Source organism: Pongo pygmaeus, chromosome X (genome assembly GCF_028885625.2).
Source record: "Pongo pygmaeus isolate AG05252 chromosome X, NHGRI_mPonPyg2-v2.0_pri, whole genome shotgun sequence".
NCBI lineage: Eukaryota > Metazoa > Chordata > Mammalia > Primates > Hominidae > Pongo > Pongo pygmaeus.
In genome coordinates this window covers 123,680,538-123,707,120 of record NC_072396.2, presented here as the reverse complement: position 1 = coordinate 123,707,120, position 26,583 = coordinate 123,680,538, and the positions used below count along the sequence as shown (strand labels likewise).

Sequence of the window (26,583 nt, the reverse complement as noted above, 5' to 3'; positions counted from 1 at the left end):
TCATTTCGGCGCGACCCTCTTCTTGGCGTAGAGTTTTTAGGTTGCTCTTGGGAACCATGCCGAAAGTAGTGTCTCGGTCAGTAGTCTGCTCTGACACTCGGGACCGGGAGGAATATGACGACGGCGAGAAGCCCCTCCATGTTTACTACTGTTTGTGCGGCCAGATGGTCCTAGTGCTGGGTGAGTAGCCGGGGACTGCGGGGGCGTCTGCAAGGAGCCAGACTTCGGGTTCTTGAAGGCGAATTTCCTCTGGCTGTGATCTGGGAGCCACTTCTCAACGAAGATTGGTGGGTTTTCTCTCTCCGGCTAAATCCTCCCTACGCATCCCCGCCCCACTCCAGGGCATTTTTTTTTTTCCTGCTTTTTGTTTAGCCTTGTGACTCTGTATCCAGACCTTCCTCAAAACTAAACTCCTTCAGGAGAACAAAAATAGAAACACAAACATATTGTATTTCCCTCTTAATCCACTGTCTTCAAAAACTACTGCCTCTAGAAGCTTTATAACGTTTCTGCTGGTTACCAAGATGCTGCAGTTGCTCTTACCTCACAGCAAACGAAAATAAAACCCTCCCTTGATCCTGTATTCCCCTCCAGCTATAACCCCATTTCGTTGCTTCTTTTATAGCAAAGCTTCTCGAAAGAGTTGCCTATATTGGCTGTCTCTGCATCCTGCCTTCTCATTCTCTCCTGACCTCACTGCAGGTAGGCTTTCCTTCCCACCTCATCATCTTAACCGTATTTGGCTCCATGTTAACAGTTCTAGTGGTCAGTTATCAATGTTCATTTTAATTCTTCGCTCAGTGGCATTTGACAGAGGTAATCATTTCATTCCTTTTGCAACATGTTTTTTATTTGCTTGCAAGACTCCATACTCACCTGATTTTCCTCCTACCTCAGATTTTCCCCCCCTTTTTTTTTTTTGAGATGGAGTCTCACTCTGCTGCCCAGGCTGGAGTGCAATGGTGCAATCTCGGCTCACTGCAAGCTCTGCCTCCCGGATTCAAGTGATTCTCCTGCCTCAGCCTCCCGAGTAGCTGGGATTACAGGCACCCGCCACCACGCCCGGCTAATTTTTGTGTTTTTAGTAGAGACGGGGGTTTCACTACGTTGGCCAGGCTGGTCTCGAACTCGTGACCTCGTGATCCACCCGCCTTGGCCTCCCAAGGTGCTGGGATTACAGGCGTGAGCCACCGCGCCCAGCCTTAGATTTTTCCCCTTCTTGTCTGGCTCCCTTTTCTCTCTCAGACTTTTAGGCATTCCAAGGCCCTATAGCTCAGTACTCTCACCTAGTCTCACTCTGTACCCACCCCCTAGGTGATCCCATTCATTCCCAAGCTTTAAATACAACTGACATGCTGGTAACTCCCAGATGTTCATCTTTAACCTGCACCTCTCCTGAGACTCCAATTGCCTATTCAGCATCTCCACTTGAATGTCTAATGGGCCTCTCAAATATGTCGTGCTGAAAATTGAATTCGTGACCCTCTACACCCACTCTCCAATTGCTCCTCTTATAGTCATCCCTATTGCAGTCAGTAGTACAACTATTCATCCAGTATCTCAGACCAAAACCTGGAATCAGTCTTGACTTCTCTCTGTCACGTACCTTATATCTGTCCAGTCCATCAGGAAATCCTGCAGGTGCTTTCGTGAAAATGTATGCAGGATCTGACTGCTTACCACCTCCATTCCTTTTTCTTTTTGAGACAGAGGGAGTCTCACTCTGTCACCCAGGCTGGAATGCTGCGGCGCGGTCTCAGCTCACTGCAACCTCCACCTCCCAGGTTCAAGCGATTCTCCTGCCTCAGCCTCCCAAGTAGTGTGCGCCACCAGGCCCGGCTAGTTTTTTTTTTTTTTTTTTTTTTTTTTTTTTTTTTTTTGAGATGGAGTTTCGCTCTTCTTGCCCAGGCTGGAGTGCAGTGGTGCAATCTCGGCTCACTGCAACTTCCGCCTCCCAGGTTCAAGCGATTCTCCTGCCTCAGCCTCCCTAGTAGCTGGGATTACAGGCATGTGCCACCACGCCCGGCTGATTTTGTATTTTTAGTAGAGGCAGGGTTTCACCATGTTGGCCAGGCTGGTCTTGAACTCCTGACCTCAAGTGATCCACCCACCTAGGCCTCCCAAAGTGCGGGGATTACAGGCATGAGCCACCGCGGCCGGCCTACCACCTCCACTTCTAACACTGTAGTCCAAGCTACTACCATCTTTCACCTGGATTGGCACAATAGTCTCTTGCCCTCGTTGCTTCCACTCTTTTCCACATAGTAGCCAGAGTCCTGTTCAAAACCAATGGTTTCATATAACACTGAGAATAAAACCAAAGTCCATCCATACCAAGACCCTTGATCAGGCCTGTGGCTACCTCTCAGGCTTCATCCCCTAACAGTCTTCCCCTTGCTCATTGCACTTCAGCCGCAGTGGCCTTTTTGCTTTTTCTCCATCATGTCGAAAGTGTTCCTGCCCCCCAGTGCCTTTTTAATTGGTATTTCTTCTGCCCCAAAAACTTTTCCCTCAGTCCTTCCTTACTTTATTCAGGTCTCTGCTAAAATGTCATTTCCTTAGAGAACCCTTCCCTGATTACCTTATCTAAAACAGCATCCCTGTCACTTTGTCCTCTTATCCTGCTTAATATTTAGCACTTATCATTACCCAAGATCATATTATAATTATTTTAAAATATGTTGCCTCTTCCACTAGAATGTAAGCTTCATCAGGGCTGGGACTTTTTTTTTTTTTTGAAACAGTGTCTAGCTCTTGTAGCCCAGGCTGGAGTGCAATGGTGCGATCTCACCTCACTGCAACCTCTGCCTCCCAGGTTCAAGTGATTCTCCTGCGTCAGCCTCCCGAGTAGCTGGGATTACAGACGCCTGCCACCATGTCCGGCTGATTTTTTTTTTTTTTTTTCTTGAGACGGAGTTTCGCTCTTGTTGCCCAGGCTGGAGTGCAATGGCACCATCTCGGCTCACTGCAACCTCCGTCTCCCGGGTTCAAGCGATTCTCCTGCCTCAGCCTCCCAAGTAGCTGGGATTACAGGCGTGCACCACCATGCCCAGCTAATTTTGTATTTTTTTAGTGGAGACAGGGTTTCTCCATGTTGGTCAGGCTGGTCTCGAACTCCCGACCTCAGGTGATCTGCCAGCCTCGGCCTCCCAAAATGCTGGGATTACAGACGTGAGCAACCGCACCTGGCTAATTTTTGTATTTTCAGTAGAGACGGGGTTTCACCATGTTGGCCAGGCTGGTCTCGAACTCCTGACCTCAGGTGATCCACCTGTCTTGGCTTCCCAAAGTGCCGGGATTACAGGCATGAGCCACCGTGCCCGGCCAGGGCGGAGACTTTATCTGCTTTGTTGTTTGCTGAATCTTCAGCACAGTGTTAGAACAGTGCCTGCTACCTAGAGGGCCCTCACGTATTTATTGAAGAAATTAATTTTTGGTAAGGAGGTGTGGTGGAAACAGCATGTGCTTTTGAATCACTTAGAGTTGGGTGTGAATTCTTGTTCTGCTTCTTATTAGATGCATGGTATATCTCTTACCCTTTTTAACCTCAGTTGCTTCATCTTTAAAACAGGAACAACAAATCTCTAACCATTCATTGTGAAGAGTAAATGAGCTGACATGTAAACTGCCTAGTGTTCTCTAACTCCTCTCTTCACCTCCTCTATTCATCTTGAATTACTCTGACCACTTGACTTTATCTGTGATCCTTTAGGTACTTAATTTGCATTATATAAATTTTCTTTTTTTTTCTTTTTTTTTCTTTTGAGAGACGGAGTTTTGCTCTGTTGCTCAGGCAGGAGTGCAGTGGTGTGATCCCAGCTCACTGCAACCCTCTGCCTCCTGGGTTCAAGCGATTCTCCTGCCTCAGCTTCCCAACTAGCTGGGACTACAGGTGTGTGCCACCACGCTCTGCTAATTTTTGTATGTTTTAGTAGAGACGGTTTCACTATATGTTGGCCAGGCTGGTCTTGAACTTCTGACCTCAGGTGATCCACCTGCCACCTCAGCCTCCCAAAGTGCTGGATTACAAGCGTGAGCCACTGCACCCGGCCCATTATATCAATTTTCAATCTGCTTTACAACTGTACCTAATTTGTTTATTGTGTTTTCATTATTTTCAGATTAAAATTCCTCCAACTAGGATGGATCATTTGTATACTATATAATCACCTTCTCTCTTCCTTTTTTTTTTTTTTGGCGGAGTCTCGCTCTGTTGCCCAGGCTGGAGTGCAATGGCGCAATATTGGCTCACTGCAACCTCCGCCTCCTGGGTTCAAGCGATTCTCTCGCCTCAGCCTCCCAAGTAGCTGGGCCAGGCTGGTCTTGAACTACTGACCTCAGGTGATCTGCCCGTCTTGGCCTCCCAAAGTGCTGGGATTACAGGCATGAGCCACCTCGCCTGGCCTCTTTTTTTTTTTTTGTAAAACAGAGACAGGGTCTTGCTGTGTTGCCCAGGCAGGAGTACAGTGGCTATTCACAGGCACAATCATGGAACACTACAGCATTGCACTCCTGGTCTCAAGCAATCACCCTGCCTCATTCTTCTGAGTAGCTGGGACTATAGGTGCATGCCACCACGCCCAGCCTCTCTCCTTTTCTTAGCACATACCCACTTTTCCCAGTGCTTCCTTGTAGGCATTTCAGTATGCTTGATTGTGTCTCCTGATTCTAATACATTATAACACAAACCAAGTGTACTATGATCACAGAAATACTTATAGAAACCTGAATTGCAGTACTGGGAAGGACTTTTGAGATAATATCATCTAACTCATCTTTCAAATGAGGCAAAAGTCTCCAAAGGAGGAAGTGATTTGCCAAAGATCACCAGGGTAGTAAGAGAGCTGGGACCAAATACCAAGGTCTCCTGATAGCAAGTCATTTTTAGTTGGAACATTCAATAATAGGTTTCAATAAGCATAGTAATTGTAGTAGAAAATTCTAGTGCTAGGGACCCCACTCAAAACTTCTCAGGATATTTTGCAGTGACTCATTTGCTATATTTTGCCATGACTCTAGTGACCAAATCTCTCCATTCCTTCAGACTGCCAGTTAGAGAAATTGCCCATGAGGCCCCGGGACCGGTCCCGTGTGATTGATGCTGCCAAACATGCCCATAAGTTTTGTAACACAGAAGACGAGGAGACTATGTATCTGCGGAGGTAAGAGGTTGATGCTCCCTGTTTAGCATTTCCCTGTTGTGTTGGAGTCTGTTTCTAAATAATATAAATATCACATCTATTGTTGAACAGGTCAGTTGGTCCCAATACTTTGACATTTGTGGTGGTTTTCTAACTTCTGTTAATGTAGTAATATCTTTATTGTGCTTTGTTGAAATGGTGCTCACATGTGATTCCATTGCTTTTTTTTTTTTAATTGAGATGGAGTCTCACTCACTCTGTTGCTCAGGCTGGAGTGCAGTGGCGTGACCTCGGCTTACCGCAACCTCCACCTCCCAGATTCAAGCAACTCTCTTGCCTCAGCCTCCGCAGTAGCTGGGATGACAGGCCTGCGCCACCGCGCCCAGCTAATTTTTGTATTTTTAGTAGAGACACGGTTTCACCATGTTGGCCAGGCTGGTCTTGAACTCCTGGCCTCAAGTGATCCTCCCTCCTTGGCCTCCCAAAGTGCTGGGATTACAGGCATAAGCCACTGTGCCTGGCCCCTCCATTGCCATTTGATAGCTGTAGTTTGTTTACAATTTACAGGTTTGAATGAGTTCATTCAACCTGTAATCTTGTGGAGCATACCGTGTGCTAGGCACTGAGCTAGGTACTGGATCTGTGAAGATGAATAAGGTATGATTTTTACCATTAAAGAGCTCATGACTTTGAGGGAATGACTCCTATTGTGATAGGAAAAAATACTGGTCTTCTGAACGAAAAGAAAAACAGGTGGGAGTGGGTCATTTGTCCTGAATAGTGGCCAGGAAAGGCTTCAAAAGATGATGGCATTTGTGTTTAGCCTGAACTAGGATTTCACCAAGTAGATGAAGGGAATGAAGAACATTCCAGATGGAAGGAATATGGAAGCATTAAAAACATCAAACATGGTATGCTTTAGAAACCTGAATTGTCGTTTGTGACTGGAGCACAGGTTACTTTACAGGAGGGGGTTCATGCATACTAGGGTGAGGACAGAGTAAAGTGCTGAAGTGGACAAGTTTGGCCTTAATCTGTAGGCAATGAAGAGCCATCTCCGTTTTTTTTTTGACGGAGTTTCGCTCTTGTTGCCCAGGCTGGAGTGCAATGGTGTGATCTTGGCTCACTGCAACCTCCGCCTCCCAGGTTCAATTGATTCTCCTGCCTCAGCGTCCTGAGTAGCTGGGATTTCAGGCACCTGCCACCATGTCTGGCTAATTTTTTGTATTTTTAGTAGAGATGGGGTTTCACTATGTTGGTCAGGCTGGTCTCGAACTTCTGGCCTCAGGTGATCCACCTGCCTCTGCCTCCCAAAGTGCTGGGATTAGAGGGGTGAGCCACTGCGCCCGACCTATCTCTGTTTTTTAAGCAGGGGTGTGATGTGGTTAGCTCTGTTTTAGATTTGGGAGTTTGGTATATATGGGAAATTGAAACCTGGGAAGGGATAAAATTACAGAGTGTGGAGCAAGCAGATACGACTGAATATTTAAAAGGCAGACAAAAGAATTGGAACAGAACCATAAGAACCTGGTGATGCAGAAAACAGAGGAGAGAGTATCAAGAAGTGTGTGGGGATGTGGCTAGGGGACGGTCAGCAGCAGGTGCTAGAAGTCATGGAAAGGTCAATCCTAGGGAATTAAAAAATCCATCCATTCATGCAACAAATATTTCATTTACCGAGCTCCTACTATGTTCCAGGTACTATCCTAGAAGTCTGGAATATATACCAGTGTATTAGTTTTCTTTTTTTTGGAGACGGAGTCTCGCTGTGTCACCCAGGCTGGAGTACAGTGGCGCGATCTCGGCTCACTGCAATTCTCCTGCCTCAGCCTCCTGAGTAGCTGGGACTACAGGCGCCTGCCACCATGCCTGGCTAATTTTTTTTTGTATTTTTAGTAGAGACGGGGTTTCACCGTGTTAGCCAGGATGGTCTCGATCTCCTGACCTCGTGGTCCGCCTGCCTTGGCCTTCCAAAGTGCTGGGATTACAGGCGTGAGCCACCGCACCCAGCCGCCAGTGTATTAGTTTTCTAGAGCTGCCATAGTAAAGTACTACAGTCTGGGTGTGGTGGCTCACGTCTGTAATCCCAACACTTTGAGAGGCTGAGGTGGGTGGATCACTTGAGACCAGGAGTTTGAGACCAGGCTGGCCAACGTAGTGAAACCCCATCTCTACTAAAAATACAAAAATTAGTTGGGCATGGTGGCGCGTGTGCCTGTAATCCCAGCTACTCGGGAGGCTGGGATAGGAGAATTGCTTGTATGGGGAGGCAGAGGTTGCAGTGAGCTGAGATTGTGCCACTGTACTCCAGCCTGGGCGACAGAGTGAGACTCTGTCTCAAAAAAAAAAAAAAAAAAAAAAAAGTACTACAAACTGGGTGGCCTAAAACAATAGAAATTGTTTAATAGTTGTGGAGGCTAGAAGTCTGAAATCAAGGTGTTGGTAAGTCCATGCTCTCTCTCAAGATTATAGGGGAGAATCCTTCCTTGCCTCATTCCTGGTTTTTGGCGTTTACCAGCAATCCTTGGCATTCCTTGGCTTGTATTGTAAATGCATCACTCCAGTCAGTGCTTGTATCATCACATGGCATTCTCCCTTTGCCTGTTCTTTTCTTATAAGGGCACCAATCATATTGGATTAAGGGCCCATCCTCCTCCAGTATGACATCATTTTAACTTAACTAATTATGTCTGCAACATCACTATTTCCAAATAAGGTCACATTCTGAGGTTCCTGGATGGATGTGGATTTTTTTTTTCTTTTTTCTTTCTTTCTTTTTTTTTTTTTTTTTTTGAGGTGGTGTGTGCTACCATGCCTGGCTAGTTTTTGTGTTTTTAGTAGAGATGGGGTTTCACCATGTTGGCCAGGCTGGTCTCAAACTCTTGGACTCAAGTGGTCCTCCCACTTCGGCCTCCCAAAGTGCTGGGATCACAGGCATGAGCCACTGTGCCCAGCCAGAATGTGAATTTTTAAGGGTCACTATCTAACCCAGTACAACCAGTAAACAGCAAAGAATCCTGCCCTTATGAAACTTTAGTGTTGAACCAGAAAAAGCTATAGGCTGACATCTAGCTACATGTTTTCTTTCTTTCTTTTCTTTTCTTTTTTTTTTTTTTTTTTTTGAGATAGAGTGTCGCTCTGTCGCCCAAGCTGGAGTGCAGTGATGCGATCTCAGCTCACTGCAACCTGTGCCTCCTGGGTTCAAGTGATCCTCCTGCCTCAGCCTCCCATGTAGCTGGGATTATGGTTGTGCACCACTATGCCTGGGTAATTTTTGTATTTTTAGTAGACACAGGGTTTCACCACGTGAAGCTGCTCTTGTGAGCCTCCTTCTCCTTCTTTGGTCTTCTCAATCCTTTGGATTCTTTTTCTTCTGCCTGCCCCTCAAGTATTGGTATTCCACGCGGTTCTGACCTTGCTTTTGTCCCCACTCTCTTTATGCCTTCCTTGGGCATTCTTGTCACCTTACATGGCATTAGTTAGACTTTTATGCTGATAATAAAATCTAAATCTGCCTACTGCGCCTTCCTGTGTCCCAGAACTGTATAACCAGTTGCCTACTCTACCTCTTCACCTGATGTCCTACTTTTCAGATCCAACATGATGAAGGCCAAACTCATCATTTCTCTACTGTGGACAATACCACAGATTGATTCACTCAGCACCACTCTGACACTCTTCTTTTTTTTTTTTTTTTTTGAGACGGAGTCTCGCTCTGTCACCCAGGCTGGAGTGTAGTGGCGCAATCTCAGCTCACTGCAAGCTCCGCCTCCCCGGTTCAGGCCATTCTCCTGCCTCAGCCTCCCGACTAGCTGGTACTACAGGTGCCTGCAACCACGCCTGGCTAATTTTTTGTATTTTTAGTAGAGACGGGGTTTCACTGTGTTAGCCGGGACGGTCTTGATCTCCTGACCTCATGATCCGCCCACTTCGGCCTCCCAAAGTGCTGGGATTACAGGCGTACTCTGACACTCTTCTGCTACACCCTCCTATACACAAGTGTCTGTCAAGTTAGGGTGCATATTCCAGTCCCCTTCCCCCCAACAACTAAGATTCTGAATATGACTTAGCTTTGGCCAAGCAGAAGAGATGGAAGTAGATGTCAGCTGATGGGTGACTTCAAGCCTTTTTTACCCTTTATCCTTATTCCATCCTGCTTCTTGGGAAATGGACATGATAATTGGAACACTAGCAGCCAGCCTGGAACTGGGAAGGAGAGGCCACAAGAAATGCAGAGCCTTTGCCCTGCTATCCTTGGGTCTCAACCAGTGCTCAGAACTGCCTTCCTCCTGATGTCTTTTACATGAGAGAACAAGCTCTTTTGTTGAAGCCATTGCAGTCAGGTCTCTATTACTATTAGCCAAATGCTAGTCCTTCTTTTCCTTCTTCCTATGATGACACCAGGATTCGTGCAGTGGCCCCAGCCAGAAATCTAGGAGTCAGTCTCTCTTTGTCTCATCTGTCCCCACCATCCCACCATCCCCTGCATACATCTAGTCACTCACCATGTACTGTCAATTCTGCCTTCTAATCTCTTTTGTGGCTGCCGCCTCCTGTTCAGCCCTGCTGCACTGCCGTTATTTCAGTACCCAAAATCTGAATGGGTGACTTCAAGCCTTACTTAGACTACTGAAATGGCCTCTTACCTGGTCTTTTGGTCTCTAGTTTTGCTGTCCTCCAGTCTATCCTCTACTGCTTGAATTATCTGAAATACACATTATGTCAGTCACCTGCTTCAAATCTGTTAGTGACCCTTCATCACTTATAGCAATGCCTTTCAAACATTTTTAGATGAAAAATCCTTTCTTTAATTAAATTCTTACCCAGAAGTATAAATAAATAAGACTGATAAACAGAAAGTTGCTCTGAGTGGGGAGGAGTCTAGCCCAATCCATTAAGGACTCCTCCCTCCTCTCCATTTGATTTCATTTAGGGATCATTGTGGAGTACAAGGAAAACACTCCTAGTTGGCTGGATAAAAATATAAGCCTGAATGCGCTCTATGATCTGTCCATCTTCATCTTCTGGTACTCTCTTGTTTTTTTTTTTTTTTTTTTTTTAAAGAACAAACATTTATCATTTTATGTATTTTCTGTGAGTCAGGAATTCAAGAGCAAGCTTAGCTAGGTGATTCTGGTCTCTCATGAAGCTGCGATTAAGAAGATGACTATGTAAACAGTCATCTGAAGTCTTTTTTTTTTTTGAGGCAGGGTCTCACTCTGTCACCCAGGCTAGAGTGCAGTGGCACAATCACAGCTCACTGCAGTCTCGATCTCCTGGGCTCAAGTGATCCTCCCACCTCAGCCTCCTGAGTAGCTGGGACCATAGGCATGTGCCACTATGCCTGGCTAATTTTTAATTTTTTTTTTGTAAAGACAGGGTCTTCCTATGTTGCCCAGGCTGTTCTTGAACTCCTAGGCTCAAGCAATCCCCCTGCCTAGTCCTCCCAAAATCTGGGATTACAGGTGTGAGCCACCATGCCTGGCCTGAAATCTTGATTAGGACTGGAGAGTCATCTTTCAAGGTGTCTCATATGGTAGGCAGTTGAGTGCTAACTGTTGGCAAGAAGCCTCAGTTTCTCAACACAGGGATCTTTCCATAAGGCTGCTTGAGTATCCTCATGACATGGCAGCTGGCTTCCCACAATGTAAGTAATTCAGGAGAGCAAGGCAAAAGCCGCAATGTGTTTTATGGCTATGACTCAGAAGGCACACACAGTTGTTTCCGTGATGTCCTTTTGGTGTCACAAGTCAGCGCTGTTCATTGTGGGATGTGACTATACAAGGGTGTTAGTACCAGGGACAAGGATCATTGGGGGGCACCTTAGAGGCTAGCTACCACAGCCAGAATGGAGAATTTTTTTTTTTCTTGAGATGAAGTCTCACTCTGTTGCCCAGGCTGGAGTGCAGTGGCGCAATCTCGGCTCACTGCAACCTCCACCTCCTGGGCTCAAGTGATTCTCCTGCCTCAGCTTCCCAAGTAGCTGGGATTACAGGCATGCACCACCATGCCTGGCTAATTTTTGTATTTTTAGTAGAGACAGGTTTCACCGTATTGGCCAGGCTGGTCTCGAACTCCTGATCTCAAATTATCCACCCGCCTTGGCCTCCCAAAGTGCTGGGATTACAGGCGTGAGCCACCGTGCCCGGCCGAGAATGTTTTGTTTTGTTTTTGGTCACAGAGTCTTCCCTATCTCATATATTCCTTGAGATTCAGGATAGGAAAGAAAATCAAGGTCAATTATCCCAAACATCTAGCTCATATTAATCACTTCTTTATAGTCATACCACTTGAAATTCTTACCTCATTTACATTAAAGTCTCACTATTTCAATAAGATGAACTTTTTGAGAGCAGGAACCCTGCCTTATTTTTCTGAAACCCTTAGGACAGACATCTTGCCTGCTTCTTGGCACATAGTTAGAAATAGATACATTTTTATAAACTTGACAAAATCCAGTTTGTCATTGGTACTTGAAGATTAACTCATTGAGAAATATGCAGCGCCATTTATTTGATATTTCTATGTGTTTTGAAAGCTTGAACTTACGGGATTGGCCGACTTCAGGATTCTAGGGGAAGTTCATTCTCTGTATGGTGAATCTCTCCCTTCAGTATGGGGTTGAATTTAGTCCCAGTGAGACCAAAGAGGGTATATAGAACCAAAAATATTATTAGTGCCCTGGTCCAGTGATGTCAATGAATTGGAGCACCTTTGACATAAGTAATACTTGTAAATGGAGAGGCAGAACATTAAAGATGATGGTCAGCACAGTCTGTATAGTTATATCCCAAGCAGTACCACTTTGTGACTTTGGGCAAGTAATCTTTTAGGCCCCCAATTTCCTTATCCTTCAGTTGGGAAAATAATGCCCATGTGTTGTCAAAGAGCAACTGGAAATCTCCTACAGTACCAGAAAGACCATAAATAGTTATAATGACTTTGGAAAGCACTTTGGCAACATCCAGTATAGCTAAAGATGCATATAATGTATGCCTTGGAAATTCTACTTTTCATGTACACCTTAGTAAAGTGATTCTCAACCTTTGCTGTGTGCCGGAATCATCTGGAGGAGTTTTTTTTGTTTTGTTTTGTTTTAATTTGAATGCCTCAGCTTTACCCTCAGAGATTTCGTTTCTGTTTTCCATTTTTTTTTTTTTTTTTTTGAGACAGAGTCTCACTCTGTTACATAGGCTGGAGTGCAATGGCGCGATCTCCGTTCACTGCAACCTCCGCCTCCCAGGTCCAAGCAATTCTTCCACCTCAGCCTCCTGAGTAGCTGGGATTACAGGCACCCGCCATCATACCTGGGTAATTTTTGTAGAGACAGGGTTTCACCATGTTGGCCAGGCTGGTCTTGAACTCCTGACCTCAGGTGATCTGCCCACCTCAGCCTCCCAAAGTGCTGGGATTACAGGCGTGAGCCACCACACCCAGCTGAGATTTAGTTTCTTTTAAATTGAGTTATAGTCTACATACCATAAAAGTCACCATTTTAAAGTGTATGATTCAGTGGTTTTAGTATGTTTGCAAGATTGTGCAAAAGATTGGATACCTCTGCCCTAGAGAAAGGAATGCTGCACAGAGGCCAAGAAAAGTCTGAACAGACAGGCCTTGCTGGGTTTAGATCATGTGCTTTTTGTCCAATCAGATTTCTACATGATTGTCAATCATGCCTCTGTAACAAAGCTTCCATAAAAACCCAGTAGGACAGGGTTTGGGAAGCTTCTGGATGGCTGAATATGTGGAGGTTCCTGAAGGGTGGCGTGCCCAGGGAGGGCATGGAAGCTCCATGCCCCTTGCCCCTTACCTCACCCTGCGCATTTGTTCTCTGTATCCTTTGTGATATCCTCTGTAGTTAACTGGTAAACATTAACTATTTCCCTGAGTTCTGTGAGCCGCACTAGCAAATTAATCGAACCCAAAGAGGGGGTCGTGGGAACCCCAACTTGAAGCTAGTTGGTCAGAAGTTCTGGAGGCCTGGCTAGGCATGGCGGCTCACGCCTGTAATCCTAGCACTTTGGGAGGCCGAAGCGGGCAAATCACTTGAGGTTAGGGGTTCGAGACCAGCCTGACCAACATGGCGAAACCCTGTCTCTACAAAAAAGTTACAAAAATTAGCAAGGTGGCCGGGTGCGGTGGCTTATGCCTGTAATCCCAGCACTTTGGGAGCCTGAGGCAGGTGGATCATGAGGTCTGGAGATCGAGACCATCCTGACTAACACAGTGAAACCCCATCTCTACTAAAAATACAAAAAATTAGCTGGGCGTGGTGGTGCACACCTGTAGTCCTCAGGAGGCTGAGGCAGGAAAATCGCTTGAACCTGGGAGGCGGGGGTTGCAATGAGCTGAGATGTGCCACTGCACTCCAACCTGGGTCACAGAGTGAGACTCAGTCTTAAAAAAAAAAAAAAAAAAAAAAAAGTTTTGGAAGCCTGGACTTGCGACTGGTATCTCGTTGGCGGCCGGTCTTGGGGACCAAGCCCTCAACCTGTGGTATCTGACGCTGTGTCCGAGTAGACAGTGTCAGAACTGAATTGGAGGACACCTAGCTGGCATCCATTTATTGGAGTGTGGGGAAAACCCCACAAACATTTGGCCACAGAAGTCTTCTTCAGTGTTGAGGGTTGTTGTTGTGGTGTGAGATCAGAGGAAAAACCCAGGTTGACAGAGTTTTTCCCAAACAGCTGGCATTCACCAGTAGACCATCTGCCTCAGTTGTACTGCCTGCCTGCCTGCTTCCCCGTTCCTCCCTCATCTCTGCCCTGGCCAGTCAAGTTGGAGGGGAACCTTAGGAAGGACAGGGGAAACAGAGGAAGTAGAAATTCTTTTTTTTTTTTTTTTTTGAGACGGAGTTTTGCTCTTGTTGCCCAGGCTGGAATGCAGTGTTGCAATCTCAGTTCACTACAATCTCCACCTCCTGGGTTCAAGCGATTCTCCTGCCTCCAGCCTCCCAAGTAGCTGGGATTACAGGCACGTACCACCATGCCCGGCTAATTTTTTGTATTTAGTAGAGATGGGGTTTCACCATGTTGGTCAAGCTGGTGTTGAGCTCCTGACCTCAGGTGATCCACCCGCCTTGGCCTCCCAAAGTGCTGGGATTACAGGTGTGAGCCGCCGTGCCTGGCCCCCATTTTTAAATTGGTGTATTTGTCTTTCTGTTGTTGAGTTGTAAGAATTCTATATTATGTATTCTAGTCCCTTAGCATATATATGATTTGCAAATATTTTCTTTCATCCTGTGAATTGTTTTCTCACTTTTTTGATGATATTCTTTGAAGCACACAAGTTTTAAATTTTTATCATCCCATATATCTGATTTTTTTCTTCCATTGCTTGTGCTTTAGGCATCATATCTAAGAAATGGCCAGGCGTGGTGGCTCATGCTTGTAATCCTAGCACTTTGGGAGGCTGAGGTGGGTGAATCATTTGAGGCCAGGAGTTTGAAACTAGCCTGGCCAACATGGCGAAACCCCATGTCTACTAAAAACACAAAAATTAACCATATGTGGTGGTGCACACCTGTAGTCTCAGCTGCTCGGGGCTGAGGTGGGAGAGAATCGCTTGAACCTGGTAGGTGGAGGTTGTAGTGAGCCAGCCAAGATCGTGCCACTGTACTCCAGACTGGGTGACACAGCCCGAATCTGTTTCAAAAATAAAAGAAGAAATGTTTGCCTAATCCAAGCATATGAAGATTTGCAGCTATGTTTTGTTCCGAGAGTTTTATAATTTTACTTCTTACATTTAGGTCTTTCATTCATTTTGAGTTAATTTTTTTATATAGCATGAAGTAGGGGGCTAAATTCATCCTTTTGCATGTGGCTATCTAGTTTTCCCAGGACCTTTTGTTAAAAAGACTGGGTTTTTCCCCCTTAATGGTCTTGGCACCCTTGTTGAAAATCAGTTAACCATATATGTATGGATTTATTTTAGACTCTCAGTTCTATTCTATTGACTTGTATGTCTGTCCTTATGCCAGTACCACCCTGTCTTTATTACTGTAGCTTTTTAGTCAATTTTGACATTGGGAAGTGTGAGTTCTCCAACTTTGTTCTTGTTTTTTCAAGATTGCTTTGGCTGTACTGGATTTCTTCCAATTGCATATTAATTTTAGGATCAGCTTAAATTTCTGTGAAAAAGCCAGCTGGGATTTTGAAAGAGATTGTGTTGAATCTGGAAATTCATTCGAGGAATATTGCCACCTTAACAATATTAACTCTTCCAATCCATGAACATCAAAATGTGTTTACATTTATTTAGGTCTTCTTTAATTTCTTTTGGTAATACTTTTTAGTTTTCAGTGTACATTGCTTGCACTTCTTTTGTTAAATTTATTCTAGGTGTTGAATAGAAGTAGTGAGAGTGGCATCTTTATCTTGTTCCTGATTTTAGGGGGAAAGCTTTCAGTCTTTCACCATTAAGTATGATGTTAGTTTATGTGGTGCTGTGATTTGAATGTGTTCCCCAAAAGTTCATGTGTTGGAAACAATCTGTCTGCCCTATGAATGGATTAATGAGGCTCTGCTCTTATGCATGGATTAACGTTGCTGTCATGTGAGTAGGTCTGTTATTGCAGGAGTGGCTTTGTTTTAAAACTGAGCTTTCTCATACTTACTTGCCCTTCTGCCATGTTATAATGCATCACGAAGGCCCTTGCCCAATGCCGGAGCCATGCTCTTATGCTTCCCAGCTTTCAGAACTGTGAGAAATCAATCTCTTTTATTTATAAATTATCCAGTCTGTGGTATTGTGTTACAGTAACAGAAAATGCACTAAGACGTGGGTAAACAGATGGGGGTTTTTCAGAGTTGCCCTTTATTAGGTAGAGGAAGTTCCCTTCTATTCTTAGTATATTGAAGGGGTTTTGAATTTTGTCAAGTGCTTTTTCTATGTGTCTATTGAAATGATTATGTTTTTCTCTTTTATTGTATCAATATGATGTGTTAATTTTTTTAGCTTTATTGAGGTATAATTGACAAAAATTGTATATGTTTAAGGGATACAGCTTGATATTTTGATATACATATACACTGTGAAATGATCACCACAATTAAGCTCATTAATGTATCTATCACCTCACAGTTACCATTTTCTTTGTGTGTGTAGGTAGTGAGGATACTTAAGAAATTTAGAATGTACAATACAGTATTGTTAACTATAGTTATGATGCTGTACATTAGATCTCCAAAACTTACTCATCTTGTGTAACAGAAACTTTATATCCATTGGACAACAACCTCCCATTTCCTCCACCTTCAGCCCCTGGCAATCACCATTCTACTCTCTGCTTCTATGAGTTTGACTATTTTGGATTCCACAAACAAGTGAGATCATGTAGTATTTGTCTTTCTGTGTTTGGCTTATTTCACTTAGCATAATGTCCTCCAAGTCCATCCATATTATCACAAATGGCAGGATTTCCTTCATTTCATAAGGCTGAATAATGTTCTGTTGTGTGTGCATGTGTGCGTGTGTGCCACCTTTTCTTTATCCATTTCGCCATTGATAAACATTTAGGTTGCTTCCGTATCTTGGCTGTTGTGAATAATGCTGCAATGAGCATGAGAGTGCACATGTCTCTTTGAGATACTGAACTCATTTCCTTTGGATATATACCAAGAAGTGGGATTGCTGGATCATAGGGTAGTTCTATAATTTTCTGAGGAATCTCCCATACTGTTTTCCATAATGGCTGTACTAATTTACATTTTCACTAGCAGTGTATAAGGATTCCCTTTTCTCCACATCCTCCCTAACACTTAATTTTTGTCTTTTTTTTTTTTTTTTTTTTTGAGACAGAGTCTTACTCTGTCACCAGGCTGGAGTGCAGTGGTGCAATCTCAGCTCACTGCAACCTCCACCTCCCAGGTTCAAGTGATTCCCCTGCCTCGTCCTCCCTAGTAGCTGGGACTACAGGCGCATGCCACCATGCCTGGCTAATTTTTTGTATCTTAGTAGAGATGGGGTTTCACCATGTTGGCCAGGATGGTCTCGATCTCCTAACCTTGTGATCTGCCTGCCTCGGCCTCCTACAGTGCTGGGATTACAGGCGTGAGCCACTGCACCCAGCTTTGTCTTTTTGATAATAGCCATTCTAACTGGAATGAGAGGATATCTCATTATGGTTTTTTTGTTTGTTTGTTTGTTTGAGACAGGGTCTTGCTATGTTGCCCAGGCTGGAGTGCAGTGACGCAATCTTGGCTCACTGCAACCTCTGCCTCCCAGGTTCAAGTGATTCTCCTGCGTCAGCCTCCCAAGTAGCTGGGATTACAGGCGTGTGCCACAACACCCAGCTAATTTTTGTATTTTTAGTAGAGACGGGGTTTTACCATGTTGGCCAGGCTGGTCTTGAACTCCTGGCCTCAAGTGATCTGCCCGCCTCGGCCTCCCAAAGTGCTGGCATTACAGGTGTGAGCTACCACGTCCGGCCCTCATTATGGTATTGATTTGCATTTCCCTGATGATTAGTCTTTTCATATACCTGTTGGCCATTTGTATGTCTTGGAGAAATGTCTGTTCAGGTCCATTGCACATTTAAAAAATCAGGTTATTTATTTATTTGCTATTGAATTGTATGAATTATTATGTGAGAAAAGAAGATTGGTTTGACCACAGAAAAACCTAAAATTTCCACATGGTGGAAAAAGTCAAAGACAAATGACAAACTGGAGAATAAACAAGGCCCCTTAATTATTGCAAGTTTCCTTAATATAAAATTAAAAGGTAACTGAATAAACAAAGGACATGAACTAACAGTTCAAAACACAGAAAATGCAAATGACTATTAAATATATGAAAAGATGTGTAACTTTACTCCTAAAAAAAAGAAATACAAATTAAAAGATTCCATTTTTCACATGTGAGAATGGCAGTGATGCAATTTAACGGCATCCAGTGTTGGTGAGACTGTAGGGAAACAGGAACTCTCAGTATATTGGTAGTGTGAGTCTAAATTAGTTCAACTTCTATAGAGAGAAATTTGGCAGCATCTACCAGAATTTAAAATGTACACATTTCTAGGAATTTGTCCAGCACGTAAAAGACATTTTGGTTCATCTATACAAAGGAATACAATGCGGTCCTTGTAAAGAACGAAGTAACTCTTTATCTATTGATATGGAATATATATATATATATATATATTTAACCAAGTTATATTTTTAAGTGAACAAAAGTAGAGAACAGCGTACATTTGTCTAAAAAAGGAAAAAAAATATTTTCTTTATGTACCAGTCAGAGTTCTTTGCTTATATATGCATCAGCTATCTCTAGGATGAACAGAAGAAACCAGAAACAGTATTTGCCTCTGGGGAAGGGAACTAGGTGGGTGGAGGATGAGTAGGGAAGATATTTTTTGTTTTATACTGTTATGTATACCATATGCATATATTGCCTATTACAAAGTTGAAACAAGGGGAGGGGAAGTGAGGAGACCAATCAGGACCAGCTGTTACAGTCGTCCAGGGAGTTGATGATGGTGGTGTAGCCTAAGATAGTGGCAGGAACGTGGAGACAAGCAGACAGATTCAAGGTCTTTTCTTGGAGATAAAATCCATAGAATTTGCTGATGAAGTAGGTGTGGGAGATGAGGGGAAGAGAAGAATCAAGGATGAGTCCCAGGTTTCTGTTAAACAGCCATGTGGGTGGAATTGAGTCCTTGTGTATATGATTTGGTGTCTAAGATGGTATTGTGTGGGCTCTTGAGCTTGACTGCCTGGGCTTAAATTCAACCTCTGCTTCGTAGCTCCACGACTTTGGGCAAAGCCATGTAATACTCTGTGGGCCTAGGTTCCTCATTTGTAAAGTGGGAATAATAATATGACATACCTCACAGAGTTGTTGTAAGGATTAAATGAGTTAATACATGTATACTTTTTTTTTTTTTTTTTTTTTTTTTTTTGAGATGGAGTCTCATTCCGTCACCCAGGCTGGAGTGCAGTGGTGTGAACTCGGCTCACTGGAGCCTCTGCCTTCCAGGTTCAGGTGATTCTCCTGCCTCAGCCTCCTGAGTAGCTGGGATTACAGGCATCCGCCACCACGCCCGGCTAATTTTTATATTTTTAGTAGAGATGGGGTTTCCCCATGTTGGCCAGGATAGTCTTGAACTCCTTACCTCAAATGATCCACCCACCTGGGCCTCCCAAAGTGCTAGGATTGCAGGCGTGAGCCACCGTGCCCAGCCAAGTTAATACATGTATACTTTAGAATAGCTCTTGGCACATAGTAAAGGGTTTATAAGTGGTTGCCGCTATTATTGTTTATTGTTGTTATTACTACAACTACTATTGCTACCTATGATTATGACTACACTGCTCCTCCTCTTCCTCTTCCTTTGTCAGGGAGATACCTGACCTGTATCAGGGGCTCCATAAATGTTTGTTGCAGGAAGGGAGGAATGTTGAACCAATGAGTTGACCTATGAAATGAAAACTTTTTTTTTTTTTTTTTTTTTTTGAGATGGAGTTTCGCTCTTGTTGCCCAGGTTGGAGTGCAGTGGCTCGATCTCGGCTCACCGCAACCTCCGCCTCCCAGGTTCAAGCAATTTTCCTGCCTCAGCCTCCTGAGTAGCTGAGATTATAGGCATGCACCACTGCGCCCGGCTAATTTTGTATTTTTAGTAGAGACGGGGTTTTCCCATGTTGAGGCTGGTCTCGAAATCCTGACCTCAGGTGATCCGCCTGCCTCAGCCTCCCAAAGTGCTGGGATTACAGGCGTGAGCCACCGCACCCGGCCCCCAAATGAAAACTTTTGAAAGGGCCTCTTAGCGTTTGAAGAAATGGGATAGAAAGGTTGATACATAATGAGATTTGTTCATATCTTTTTATTTTTTAACTTCCATTTTCTGTGCAGACCTGAAGGCATTGAACGACAGTACAGGAAGAAATGTGCAAAGTAAGTATTAACAATGTGGGTTTCTCCAAGCATAGGCAAGTAGAGGCATAATGTGTTAGGAAAATAATTATTTGGATACAACTCTCCATTATGTCTTTTTTTTTTTTTTTTTTTTTTTGAGACAGTCTTGCTCTGTCGCCCAGGCTGGAGTGCAGTGGTGCAATCTCAGGTCACCGCAACCTCTGCCTCCTGGGTTTAAGCGATTCTCCTGCCTCAGTCTCTCTAGTAGCTGGGATTACAGGCACATGCCACCATGCCTGGCTAATTTTTGTATTTTTAGTAGAGACAGGGTTTCGACTTGTTGGTTAGGCTGGTCTCGAACTCCTGACCTGAGTTCATCCGCCCACCTCAGCCTCCAAAACTGCTGGGATTACAGGCCTGAGCCACCTCGCCCGACCCCCATTATGTCTTTATCCTTGTAATCTCAACTGCCTTCAGACTTCAACTATGCACAAATACCAATATGTTCCCCATAGAGGCTAGTCAAAGTTGTATCTTTGACCAGCTGGCCAGAAAAATGAATTTTTTTTTTGAGACAGAGTCTTGCTCTTGTTGCCCAGGCTAGAGTGCAGTGGCGTGATCTCCACTCACTGCAAACTCCACCTCCCGGCTTCAAGCAATTCTCCTGTGTCAACCTCCCGAGTAGCTGGGATTACAGGCACCTGCCACCATGCCTGGCTAATTTTTGTATTTTGAGTAGAGATGGGGTCTTGCCATGTTGGCCAGGCTGGTCTCGAACTCCTGATCTCAGGTGATCCACCCGCCTTGGCCTCCCAAAGTGCTGAGATGACAGGCGTGAGCCACCACGCCCGGCCTAAGTGATTCTTATCAGGTAGAGGTAGTTTTGGGAAACACTGAGAAGAGCCAGTCATTAGTTTATGCCACAAACAGAAATAGTCCCAGAGTCTAAGCACACTTTGCAAATTGCTGTTTTGGGAATTTGGATTATGAGACCTCGCAGAAATTCACTGTGTCATTGCAGGTGTGGACTGCCGCTCTTCTACCAATCCCAGCCAAAGAATGCTCCTGTTACCTTCATTGTGGATGGAGCAGTAGTCAAGTTTGGCCAGGGCTTTGGGAAAACGAACATATATACTCAGAAACAAGAGCCTCCTAAGAAGGTAATTACCATTGAAGGAGAGACTGCTTAATATAGCTCTAGATTTAGCTCATGTTTTGAAATAAGATTATAGTGATGAGAAACTGCTGTTTATGGATGTATTCTTTTTATTTCTTTTTCTTTTTTGTCTTTTTCTTATTTTTATTTTTCTTTTTTCTTTATGGATATATTCTTATACTTTATTTTTATTTTTTAAAAGTTAAAAACAATTTGGGGGTATATAGATGCACGTATTTATGGGATACGTGAGATATTTTGATACAGGTATGCAGTGTGTAATCACATCATGGAAAATGGGGTATTCATCCCCTCGAGCATGTATATGGATGCGTTCTTTATTAATCGGGTGCCATTTTTGTGTATAAACAGATGCTACATAATTGTAACACCTGTTATGTGTTCTCTCTTTCCTACAGTTGCCTCATGAGTAAGGTTAGAAATTGTATGGTTTTTACTCACATTAATTTCCTTCAAATTTTCCTCTTTTTATGGAGAGATGTCATGTGTTATTTTACAAATGGTTTTTTTGACCAATTAAAAACAATGAATTAGGCTAATTAAAAAATATATTCCAAGCTGGGCATGGTGGCTCATGCCTGTAATCCCAGCACTTTGGGAGGCAGAAGTGGGAGGATCACTTGAGGCCAGGAGTTTGAGACCAGCCTGGGCAGCATGGCGAGACCCTATCTCTACAAAAAAAAGTAAATTGGCTGGGTGTGATGGTGTTCACCTATAGTTCTAGCTACTCAGGAGACTGAGGCGGGAGGATCACTTTAGCCCAGGAGTTTGAGGTTACAGTCAGTTATGATTGTGCCACTGCACTCCAGCCTGGGTGACAGTAAGACCCTGTCTCTTAAAAAAAATTAATTGGCCGGGTACAGTGGCTCACTCCTGTAATCCCAGCACTTTGGGAGGCCGAGGTGGGCGGATCACCTGAGGTCAGGAGTTCGAGACAAACATGGAGAAACCCCGTCTCTACTAAAAATACAAAATTAGCTGGGCATGGTGGTGCATGCCTGTAATCCCAGCTACTCAGGAGGCTGAGGCAGGAGAATCACTTGAACCCAGGAGGCGGAGGTTACGGAGCCGAGATCGCACCATTGCACTTCAGGCTGGGCAACAAGAGTGAGACTCCATCTCAAAAAAAAAAAAAGTAATTAAAAATAAATTTTAAGAACCCGTGATGGACCATGCATATTGTCTCTCACCTGTAATCCTAGCACTTTGGGAGGCCGAGGCAGGAGGATTGCCTGAGGCCAGGAGTTGGATACAAGCCTGAGACATTAAGCGTTAAGGATGCTTTTTTATACCTTCCGTCCTTTTTTTTTTTTTTTTTGCGAGACCCAGTCTCTACAAAAATGTAAATTAGCCAGGCGTGGTGGCATATGCCTGTAATCCTAGCTACGTGGGAGGTTGAGGCAGGAAGATCACTAGAGCCCAGGAGTTTGAGGTTGCAGTGAGCTATGATTGTGCCACTGTATTCCAGCCTGGGCAACAGAGTGAGACCCTATTTCAAAAAAATAAAGTAAATAAAAAAAAAATAAGAGCCTTTGATGGCAAATGTTAGAAAAATATGTAAATAAAAACATTGGCACTTTTAAATAGGTCATCCTGTCCCGAAGAGGTAGTGTTTCCCCCAATACCCACAGCCCCTCACACAGGCGTGTGCGCACACACTCACAGCTCACGGATCCTGTTTTGGTGAACCGGACTGACTTCTTCTTGCCTGCCACTCCAGGTGATGATGACCAAACGGACCAAAGACATGGGCAAGTTCAGTTCTGTCACTGTGTCTACCATTGATGAAGAGGAAGAGGAGATTGAGGCTGTAAGTGTCTCTGGTCTTAAGGAAACTGGAATTTGGGGAGAAGGGTACGAGGAAAGGGGACTTTAGAGCGGGAGCCTTGGAGTAGTGGAAATATTAGAGACTTCACTTTTAAACCCTGCTCTGCTGATAAGAAACTATGGGCCGGGCGTGGTGGCTCACGCCTGTAATCCCAGCAGTTTGGGAGGCCGAGACGGGCAGATCATAAGGTCAGGAGATCAAGACCAGCCTGGCCAACATGGTAAAACCCCGTTTCTACTAAAAATAGAAAAAATTAGCCGGGCGTGTTGGTGCGCGCCTGTAATCCCAGCTACTCGGGAGGCTGAGGCATGAGAATCGCTTGAACCGGGAGGTGGAGGCTTCAGTGAGCCGAGATTGCGCCACTGCACTCCAGCCTGGGGACAGAGCGGGTCTCTGTCTCAAAAAAAAAAAAAAAAAAAAAAAAAAGAAAAGAAAAGAAAAGAAACTCTGACAGTGAGCCAGTTCCTGTTTCCTTGAATCTCAGGGACATCTGTAAAATGAAAACGAAGGAGTTGGATGAGATCAGTGATTTTTTTCCCCCATGCTATTTTTAGAGATGCCTTAGAGGGCAAAGTCCTCATCTCTCTTAATTTGAGAAACTACTGGACTGAAAGATTTCAGTTTCCTTCCAGCCCAACTCATGGTTTGTGAGTCTGTCCTCAGTAGTAGTAGCAATTACCTTTATGTTTCTTCAGTATAATGATATTGATGGCAAGATGTCGTCTGCTGTTTTACAAATGTTTTGGTTAAAACGTAAATGCTACCGAAGAATCACTTGAACCCGGGAGGTGGAGGTTGCAGTGAGCCAAGATTGTGCTACTGCACTCCAGCCTGGGCAGCAGAGTCAGTCTCTGTCTCAAAACAAACAAACAAACAAAATACCCTAAATGCTCCTGGATTACTGAAAAGATGGAGAATGGAAAAGGAACAGAGTCCTGCCATTTTAGTCATGATTTCATGATTTGAGTAATATACATTATGACTTAACGTCTTTGTTGTTATTCCTTGGTGAGACTTCCGGTTTAAGGATGCTCCTTTTTTCCTTCAGAGGGAAGTTGCTGACTCATATGCACAGAATGCCAAAGTGATTGAAAAACAGCTGGAGCGCAAAGGCATGAGTAAGAGGCGACTGCAAGAGCTGGTGAGTAGCAAGGGGTAGCAAGGTGCTGGGGCTCTGTCATTTGGATGTCTTGGTCTGAAAGACCTTTCAGCAGGCAGGGAAATCTTTTAGGAAATCCGTTGGGCGTTTTTAGAGTAGTTGGCTGCCAGTTTTATAACCCTGGTCTATGACTGTCAGTATACCCTACTCTGTAGTAGTGACCCCAGGATCTAGGCCTTAAATCATGATACTTGTTATAGCCCTAACTAGGATGATATTTTATTTTCTGTATTTTATTTTTATTTTATTTATTTATTTATTTTGGAGATGGAATCTCACTTTGTCGCCTAGGTTGGAGTGCTGTGGCGTGGTCTCAGCTCGCTGCAACCTCCGCCTCCCAGGTTCAAGGGATTCTCCTGCCTCAGCCTCCCCAGTAGCTGGGACTACAGGCACGTGCCACCATGCCTGGCTAATTTTTGTATTTTTAGTAGAGATGGGGTTTCGCCATGTTGGCCAGGCTGGTCTCGAACTCCTGACCTCAGGTGATCCGCCCGCCTCGGGCTCCCAAAGTGCTAGGATTTCAGGCGTGAGCCACCACGCCAGGCCAGGATGATATTTTAATCTGCTTCTTGTGGTCCAAGGTCAGGAGTTAAAGGTCAGGGTTTCTGGATGTTGTCCCAGGATGTAATGGCACATGATAGGGCTACCTTGGTAGTACCAGGACTGGGGCTGGTCATTGCTTCTTAAAGCACTGGTGATTTTTTGCACTATTCGTGGGCTCATCTTAGAGCATATGGATCTGTGTATGATGGTGCCTATATATTTTTTTTTGACAATTACTTAAAATATTTCATCAAAATCAGATATCACTATGTTGGTGTCTCATCCAAAGGTATACCAGTCTCTTCGTGTCTGTAGTGAGTTTTTGGTGACAGAAGTGGTGGGTCCTGGGAGCTGCTTTACCTTGCCATAGTCGTTTAGAACAGTGCTTCTCAACCTTTCAAAGGCAGAAAGACCAGTGCTTTCCTTTTTTCAAATTTCCATGAACAGATTTATAATTTATAAAATACAATAAAAATGAATTGTCTCAATTTTTATCAGATTTTAAAAATTACTATTGTGTCAAATTGCTATAAAAGCTTCTAAATGCTTACTATCCATTTTTGTACATATTTTGTGTGGACCAATAACAAATAGTTCATAGACCATATAACTTTAAGTAGCACTGTTCTAGAATGATGTTCTTCCTGTTCTGCCAAGAATAGCATACTGGTATGCCACAGTATTGGTTCCCTCAGCCCCTGGGGGGCACTGGGGCTGCTGGAATCCCTGCGCTGATTTCCTATGGCCACAGCCTTGTCTTTTTGCCCATTTTGCCTACAAATAGCATTTTTTGTGTATGTGCTATAACATCAGAAAGGTTGGAAAGTAGATGTTAGAGGTATATAATGATTTGGGAACCATGATTCTAGTTTGTACACTAAATGAACATTAAGGGAGAGTGTTTGGGTTGGTTAGAATAAGGAAGGAAAATAATTTCGTGTCATGTATCAAGACATATGCTTTTTTTTTCTTTCTAGGCTGAATTGGAAGCCAAGAAAGCGAAAATGAAGGGGACCTTGATTGACAACCAGTTCAAATAAACAGGCCTTTTTCTGAACCCTAGACTAGAGGCAAGCATTTAGATCAGGAAGCAAAGTAATTTCTTGATTACATAGACGGACTCCTATTTATGCCGTAGCAGAAGGCTTTATGTTGTTTCCCATTGATTCTCCTACATTCAGTGAGGTCTTTAACTGAGCCCATTTAACTTGCTTTCTTTTTTTTTTTTTTTTTTTTTTGAGACAGAGTCTTGCTCTTTTCGCCCAGGATGGAGTGCAATGGCGCGATCTCGGCTCACTGCAACCTCCGCCTCCCGGGTTCAAGCAGTTCTCCTGCCTCAGCCTCCTGAGTAGCTGGGATTACAGGCGTGTGCCACCACGCCTGGCTAATTTTTGTATTTTTAGTAGAGACGGGTTTCACCATGTTGGCCAGGCTGGTCTCGAACTCCTGACCTCAAATGATCCACCCACCTTGGCCTCCCAAAGTGCTGGGATTACAGGAGTGAGCCACCGTGCCCAGCCTTGCCCTGCTTTCTAGGAGATGTAGTTTTCTGTATTTAGGTTTTCTGTACTATTTTTTGTCCACTTGATGCAAACTTCTTCAGCTGTGTAGAAACTTTATGAATAGATCAGTGCTTGAGTGTCTCCAGTCTCTAAAGTGGCTGCTTTTATTCTTTCTTCAAAGTTAATAACATGTTGCAAGATTTTTGGACAAAATATTATGGCGTGTCATAGAAAAAGCACCATGAATTATATTTAGGTATAGCAAGTCAGATCCTTTGAAGTGACTCTGTCTCTGTTCTTAGAAGGGTTCTTGGAATTGGCTGTGGTTTGAATCTTTCTACTGTCAGAGGAGACCCATTAAAAGCCAGAATCTGCATAAA

At 44.0% G+C, this 26,583-nt stretch overlaps 1 protein-coding gene across 2 annotated transcripts; it reads left to right on the top strand.

Annotated features, from left to right (window-relative positions):
* Nucleotides 1-26,583, top strand: STEEP1 (STING1 ER exit protein 1). 2 transcript variants are annotated; one of them, XM_054473253.2, is made up of 7 exons: nucleotides 1-180; nucleotides 5,045-5,162; nucleotides 19,992-20,033; nucleotides 21,016-21,154; nucleotides 22,892-22,981; nucleotides 24,048-24,140; nucleotides 25,679-26,583. In XM_054473253.2, exons 1-7 carry the CDS (start codon nucleotides 57-59, stop codon nucleotides 25,739-25,741), a joined length of 669 nt encoding a protein of 222 aa, XP_054329228.1. In that variant the 5' UTR covers nucleotides 1-56; the 3' UTR covers nucleotides 25,742-26,583. The 2 variants fall into 2 exon arrangements, with proteins under 2 accessions (XP_054329228.1, XP_063516938.1); XM_063660868.1 differs by lacking the exon at nucleotides 1-180 and adding an exon at nucleotides 195-287.

Excerpts from the sequence above, each read along its gene's own strand:
- STEEP1 (XM_054473253.2), top strand. The coding sequence starts at position 57 with ATGCCGAAAGTAGTGTCTCGGTCAGTAGTCTGCTCTGACACTCGGGAC. Across the intron at positions 20,034-21,015 it reads TACAGGAAGAAATGTGCAAA|GTGTGGACTGCCGCTCTTCT; the intron begins GTAAGTATTAAC and ends GTGTCATTGCAG. Across the intron at positions 21,155-22,891 it reads AACAAGAGCCTCCTAAGAAG|GTGATGATGACCAAACGGAC; the intron begins GTAATTACCATT and ends CTGCCACTCCAG.